The 7,702-nt window shown below is 36.5% G+C and overlaps 1 protein-coding gene across 1 annotated transcript in view; it reads right to left on the bottom strand.

Annotated features, from left to right (window-relative positions):
• Positions 1-6,841, bottom strand: part of LOC107716458 (disintegrin and metalloproteinase domain-containing protein 11-like) — a 51,418-nt gene extending 44,577 nt beyond the window's left edge. Inside the window, exons 1-2 of the mRNA XM_016522916.1 lie at positions 6,695-6,841; positions 6,233-6,402 (exon numbers count right to left, since the gene is read on the bottom strand). Coding sequence (XP_016378402.1) covers positions 6,233-6,402; positions 6,695-6,755 — 231 coding nt within the window. The 5' untranslated portion in view covers positions 6,756-6,841. The remainder of the gene's footprint in view (positions 1-6,232; positions 6,403-6,694) is intronic.
• Positions 6,842-7,702: the final 861 nt, after the last annotated feature.

Genomic DNA, 7,702 nt, shown 5'->3' with positions numbered 1-7,702 from the left:
ATTTTGCAGGTTTTGCAGGCAAGTGGCTGGGCACCAAAATTTTACAAAATATTAATTTGTCAATAAAACGGGAATTTGTTGCTATAGAGTACATACACTCTAAAAACGGCTGGGTTAAAAACAACCCAATTTGGGTTATTTTGGCAACCCAGCGTTGGGTCAAAAAGGGACGAACCCAGCGCTGGGTTGTTTTAACCCAACAAGTTGGGTTATTATGTCTGACCCAGCATGCTGGGTTGCTTTTTTATGGTTTAAAATTACTACACTGCTAGGCTAAAATGAACCCAAATCGAGCTAGACATTAAACCACTAAATTAAATCACTTTTACACACACAGAATGACTATCAAAAGGTAAATATGAATTTAAAACAAAAGAAAAGTCAAAAGTAACATGCATGTAAGAAGAAATGCAGAAAAGCATGGCATTAACAGCTACAGAGTTTATAAATGAAGCATTGAACATTTGTTGAATATAACTTTTAAGATCAAATTAGACTTTTTTGGTAAATTTTATATATTGTATAAACATATTATACAAAAACACTTATACAATAGTTGTACAATTAGTGTTGCATCAGTTTAGGGGAAAGGACATGCTCCTCTTTGACCAGCATTCATCCCAGTCACCACCTGTTCATCAGACCATCAGTGGCCTAAAAAGAGAAAAACATTTGAAAAAAGAAAACATTTAATTGAAATCTATCCATCTTCAGATAGAGGTGCATCCACATCAGTAAGGATAGGTAAATAGTCTGTTCCATAAATTCAACCACTTTGTGTGGTTGTTTAATGTCTCAACAGAAACATTTACAAAAACATCTCAAAAGAATGATGCTCTCCTATGTCTCTGGCTTTCAATATATACAAAAACAAAAATTATTTTACTCTTAGTAAAAAAAAAATTGACAACATGATGGAATTCTGAAGTTTACTCAATAGTATGTTCCTGCACAACCGGAGGCTGCAGTTTCAGGACCGCAGTTCTAGGACCCTATTCTTTTGTAACAGCGCCACCTACCGAATTGGATCACTAAAGATGGACGACATGGACAGCAATCAAGAGTGAGTAACTCATCTGATGCATTTATAAATCAAAAATCACAATTGAAAAAATAAAATGTTCCTGAGATTCAATATCTTTAACAACATGTACAAACATTACTACAAACTAAACCACCAGGGTCCTAGAAATGCGGTCCTGAAACTGCAGCCTACGCTATATTATCCAATTCGGTAGGTGGCGCTGTTACAAAAGAATAGGGTCCTAGAACTGCAGCCTCCAGTTGTGCAGGAACACCCTTCTCAGTTTACTTGCCTTAAACCGTCTTTCCCTCTCTTCCGAAGAAGCTGAGAAAATCGCCTCCTCACACAAGCAGGGTTCTGTGTTGTTAACTCTAAAGTTGGTTTGAGTTCTGCAATGAAAAACACGGACATCAATGGTTTAAATCAAATATTAACACGTAATCATACTGTTGTTGCATCAAAATGTGAGATAAAAAGGCAGGAGACAACAGAAACATTTATTTTCTAAAAAATAACACATCAATCTCAAAAGAATGATGCTCTCCTATGTCTCTGGCTTTCAACATCTACAAAAACAAACATTCTTTTACTCTCTCCCGGCGCGGGCACAATGAAGACACAAAGCTCAACAAGTCTGAAATATAACATGCAAAACATTACTTTTAACAATTATCACTTCATCAGCCTCAAAATAATTAGGCTAGTCTTTATTACATAACGCCGTTTCCTTTAGGAAACTACATTCAATTTAACCGTGCAAAAGAAGATAATGAATTAACATGTAAATATGTTAATAACCCTCTCTTAACACCTTTAAAAATTTAAATATTGTAAAATCTTATGTAAATATGACATAAGACACTCACTGTCGTTATATTAAAAGCACCTCTTCCGTTCGGTAAAAGAGGCCGTTAAGACTATTTCTGAGGCGAAATCCGCGTCCGCATAATTTTCAATACAAGCTCTTTCCGGAATATTTCCGCCTTCCATGAGATCTTAAAATACTACCGGACTCAAACAATGAATGATGACTTTACATTACAATGTAATTAACATCCAAATAAATTCACAAGAGCAAGTATATTGTTTGCACATGTTTATTTACATTAAAGGAAATATAACTGAAATAATAAGGGCACAAGTATAGATCTGGAACTTCTTTAAGTCTGTCTAAATATCATTTAGTAATTGCAATGTCTTCTGGTCCATATCCTTTCCTTAGGAAGGTGTGCTAGACACTGATTAATGTAACATAAAAATACTATACATATTTATATATTTTGCTATTGTATTATGGAGTGACACTTTCATAAACGTTTCTATACTCCTCTGATAATGGCAAATATTATAATAGCATAGCACAACAACAGTGATCAGCAATAATGATAAGCTTAATATTCACAATAAAAATAATAAGGTCATATAGATCATAACACAGTCTTGGAGGTAAGAAGTGGATTATCCTTCACCTGAAATGTTTGTCTTTTCATCCTGAAATGCGAGGCAAATGTTGGATCACAATATTAGGAACCACAGTTTCCACAAATCTATTCATTTGATTGGGATGTTCTCTTTTATTCTGGAGGGCAAGGGCAATGACTGTACCATCCAGCGTATTTTGCAGTATTAAACACGTATTTAAACCGATTTCATCAGGCTCCGAAAATTCTTCAAAAAGAGCACAAAGAATGGCCTTCTCAGCTGCCATAGTTGCAACTCTTGCGTCATCAGAACAGGGTGTTCAACGCACCACCGTTTCCGTTTAAAAAACGTTTTGCACCGTTTTTGTTGGGGCTGAACGCAGCCCTGGTGTCGTCCGATGTTTAACGTGACGTGCGTGCTCTCTTTCACTTCTGCGTTCCCAACCCAGCGTTTTTTAGAGTGTATTCCTTTAAGTCATAGGAAGAGGGACTGTCATTGGTGCCAAAAATTACATGTATGATACAAATAGTAATCAATAACATCAGCAATAGCAAATCAGTATTACTGTATCTCTACCAATAACAACGTCAACAAATAAGAGTAAGAATCAATGTTCAACCTCACAAATTAACCAGAAATCATGATTTATTTCAGTTAATATGTGGACTGATGCACAGACTGTTTAAAGTAGCAAAATTATGCTGTCATCTAAGATATATAATTTAGATCAAATTGCAGAGCAATCAAGCCACTGCAACAAGTTCAGTCAAAAAATCTTCCAACAAAAATGTGCAAAAACTGCTTGTCACTGGGGCACTACCCTCTAAGTGGCATATTTATCTCTAAAAAGTTCATAATACCTTAATACCATAATAATAAGGGTATACAGTATATTTCAACTTCACTAATATTAAGATAAGATACAAAGTTTTCCTTTTAAGGGTACTGTCCCAGTGACAGCTGTTGTACCCTAAAACAGTTTTTGCACATTTTCTGACAGTGAAGATGGTGGATGTGTAAAATGAACTTTTGATTATAAAAGTAAAGTACTTCATTGAACGCCTAACAGTATAAATAAAATGAGGTACGTACGTTTATACAAGTTAGTTCCAGTCCTCTATTTTGACTAAGCAAACAGAGTTCCATGATTGCTGTCTTACTGCTTGTATCACTGTGTTTGATTCTGTTTGTTTCATTCTGGAACACAATTTGAGTGAGGAATAGAAATAGAGACTGTGAAGTAGAGCACTGTGCTATGTACGACTGATAGCACTAATGTTATTCAAGTATTCCTGTCTTTTTACTCTTAAGAGTTTTAATACAATTAAATGTCAAGTTTTCAATCATTTTTATTATTTTCTTTTTTTTCCGGATGGAATGAAGTGTAGTTGTATAGTGAATTGTTGTATGCTGACCTGCTTTCCTGATTGCTCAAGACAAATTTCCCCTATAGTGAGACAATAAAGGATAAACTAAACTTCTTGTTATTTTATGTCTGTTGCATCTGTTTCATGATTGTTTTAAACTCCTTTTCTGGACAGCAAACAGTTTGAATTACCACTGTGTATAAATGTGCTAAATAAATGAAACTCCTTGCCTTGCCTAGAACTGGAAAACCCGGAGTGATTAGTGAACTCTTCAAACAATCCTTGTGTTATCTAATCTGTACAATGGGTTTATTGAAGCTTCAACTAGTCTGGCATTAGCATTCAATGTCATGTCATTTTTTGGTGGTAGCCCTTTGGTACTGTATCATATGATGTCCATTAGGTAATATCCTGCCTTCTTCTGGAACTATTTTTGTTGGTGGATTAAAAAATGTAGAGAAACTGAAATGTAAGGTATTTGATATTAACTTATATTTATAAAATCTCTGTATAAATGCAATACTTTGTTGTAACAATTTTATAAAATGTATATTATAATTTTAATTGTAATAATGTCATTATTAGTTAATTATTCTGTATTATTAAATTGTTCAAAATCAAAAATGAAAATGCTGTCATCATTTACTCTCATTTCATTCAAAACCAATAAGTCTCTTGTTCATCTTCGAAGTGCAAATGAAGATTTGCAGACCAGATTTCTGTCCCTCAATTAAAAGTCCATAACCAAAACTTTGATGATTCAAAAGTCCATAAAAACACTGTAAACCTAATCCATATGAATCAAGTTATTTAATCCAAAACTTCAATCACGTCATATGATGATTTAATTTAGGCTTTAACTCACATATAAAACATTGATCAATGCACAAACATAGAACCCATCAAATATGTTGTATATTTATATTTATATTGTCAAATATGGAATCTCAAGACTGAGTACCCCTGCAAGTAGAAGGCTTTTACTGTGGGGAATTTGTGGCGATGTGGTTACATGGACTTTTAATGGTTGGACAGAAACCTCTCAGGTTTCAGATTTCAGGATTCAAGATTAAGTAAACGATGACAGAATTTTTGGGTGAACTAACCCTTTACAGATTCAGTCTATACCAACACTGAGACAGACCCGTTTACTCTTCCCCCAACTGTTAAATATTCCACCCTCCTCTACAGCAAGAAGCCAATATTACATTAAAGTATACATTTACAAGTAGAACCTTTAATGTGCACTTTACCCCTCTGAAAAGGGCTCAGTGCCAATTCTCTCTCAGCTCTATAGCCTTCATGACAAATGGGGTTTGGAAGAAAATTGCTAAGAATGTTATTTATCAAGGCCGGAACTGCATGATATGGGGGTGCATGATAGTCTTTATTACATAATGCCGTGTCCTTTAGGAAACTACATTCAATTTAACCGCGCAAAAGAAGATAATGAATTAACATGTAAATATGTTAATAACCCTAATAGTCAAATGCAATGATTTATGGGATTAAAAAAAAAACATATCAGTAAATTATTAATCAGAATATTTGAGGGAGATGTGTATATTGCAGTTAGAGCAATAGGTTATACCATTATATTTATTTAGTGCTAATCTTGGGATTAAATGCCATAGCATTTGGAAGATTCTGAGATTTTTGAACATTTGGAACCTTGGAATGCATCCGGCGCAGGGCCAGATGGAGAGCTGAGCAAAAAGCTGAGAAGATTACACTGTTATTGGCAGCCAGACGCATCAAAATAACTAAAATATTTAATTAACACACACTAAAAGCCACAAAACTTGAATTTTCAAATCATGGCCACTTTAAAAAATAATAAAACATGAAAGAGCATTTAAAACCCATTGAGCATGCTTAATTTTATGTTTCAAAGTGAGAAAGAGTATTTACCTAGAAAAGAAAAAAAAGTGGAACTGACTGGATGGTGGTCTGAATGGAAAAATGTCAAAAGTGTAGAAAGATTGGCACTTTTCTATCCCCAGAGGCCACGAAAGTGGATATATTCGTAAATGGCAATAAATAAATAAATGAATAAATAAATAAAGCAACTATTGTTGTAGATCACATGACAGTGCTACAATGGCAAATGTAGGACTACTACATTATGTATAATTAACTCTAAAGAAGTTTTCATCAAATGCAGTAATACTCTGATGGTACACAAATTCGGACTCGGCAGGTAGTTTGGAAGGGAGGGGATGGAAAATAGAAGAGCTTGGTGACATCAGCCAAAGAGTAAAGTAATTTCAGAGAGGGAGCAAGCTAGGCTATTATATTATGATAAAAGTTGATGCTTGTTTTTCACATATATCGTTCATTATAAGACCAGGGACATGTGCATTAAGAAAGTAAAAGGGGTCGATTTTGATTTCATGTTTCAGTGGAGAGTCACACTCACATGCGCTCCATCAGCATCAGTCTTTACTAGAGTACCCAAGTGTCCGTGCGGAAGCTCCTCCTCCGCGTCAGTCCGCTGCAGCAGCCGCTGAGGCTGCGTGAGCTCCTCCGCATACGCGTTCTGTTCGCGTCCCCGTTCCGCTCCGTCCCGCTTGATGCTGCTGCCCCAGCCTTTCAATATAGGACACATTCATTAAAACTGTAAGACAATCGTCAAAGCCATGATTCTGTTTTAGTAATTCCTATGCGTTTACAGCCGCTACACTCTATCTAGCCTGCGGCATCACTGCGTATTCTGGCGCGACGCTGAAAATTCACAGCCATGCCCGTGACAGAAAACGGGGCCATCCGTAAAACGAAGAAATCTTTGCACCTGTTGGCGCACAATATACATAAATAGCTACACCGATGGAGCTTGTACTAATATCACGAAGCCGCTCCCAACGCGGCGTTCGTCGCTCACCTGTCACGGCGAGTCGAGCGGTGACCGCAGCCCACAGGAGGAGGCAGCGCGTCGCCAACATGATCACATACTCCTGCGGCTTCAACCGGAGCGAAAAGAATCGAAACGCGACATTTACCGCCTCATCCCGTTTCGCGGCGATGTTGAAGTCACGAGGAAGACGCTGGGCATCCGTGGAAAACAAGCAGACGCTGATGGGAAAGACTTCAGAAAGTATCCGCTTGCGCGAGGCACCGTGATGTCTGCTTATATCGCTCGTGTGTTGTCAGTCAGAGATTGCGGGTGGAATTCATGTTGGGATTGAAACGCTCCTTCTGCGGGACTCCCACCCGCACCTCCTCCCACTCTCCTCTCTTCTCCTCCCCTTCACTTCTCGCACTCACATGCAACATCAGATATTCCACTTCTGTAACCTGGAACAAATATCACGCTTAAAAAAGACACAATAGATATTACAATACGCAATATTTACATAAAATGATGTAGGCTACATCTGCAATAACTGCAAAATATAACAATTACAATTAAATATCATTGTTATTATTTCAGATAAAATATAAGCCGATATATAATACAGTTGCCAAGCACAACAGCACGCATTGCATGATTTTGTAAGTGGTTTAAAAGTGAGATGAAAGTCTGTGTGTGTCGAGAACCCGGCGTCATCTGAGAGATAAAAGCATATCAAATATTCCCATCCTCAGCAATATCTCTCATGCCTGAGGACTAAATCGATCTGTACTAATCTTTATTTACTCATATAAAACCATGATTTACCTTCAACTCTAAGGCATTCATAGACTATATAGCAAACAGCACGTGGCACACTATTCAGGGAACATGGAGAGGAAATGGCTGATGTAGCATTTTCTTTTTTAATCAGAACTATGGCCAAATGGATTAATGGCATGCTACATATATATTTTTAAATACATTTTAAAGCTATAGAAAAGCTATATAAAGTCATTTTAAAAGTATAGCATTGTATGTTCAAGTTGTGAGTGGTAT

This window comes from Sinocyclocheilus rhinocerous, unplaced genomic scaffold (genome assembly GCF_001515625.1).
Source record: "Sinocyclocheilus rhinocerous isolate Xijiao unplaced genomic scaffold, SAMN03320098_v1.1 scaffold419, whole genome shotgun sequence".
In the NCBI taxonomy this organism is placed as follows: domain Eukaryota; kingdom Metazoa; phylum Chordata; class Actinopteri; order Cypriniformes; family Cyprinidae; genus Sinocyclocheilus; species Sinocyclocheilus rhinocerous.
Note: the sequence above shows the minus strand (reverse complement) of the source record. Positions and strands in the feature narration are given on the sequence as shown.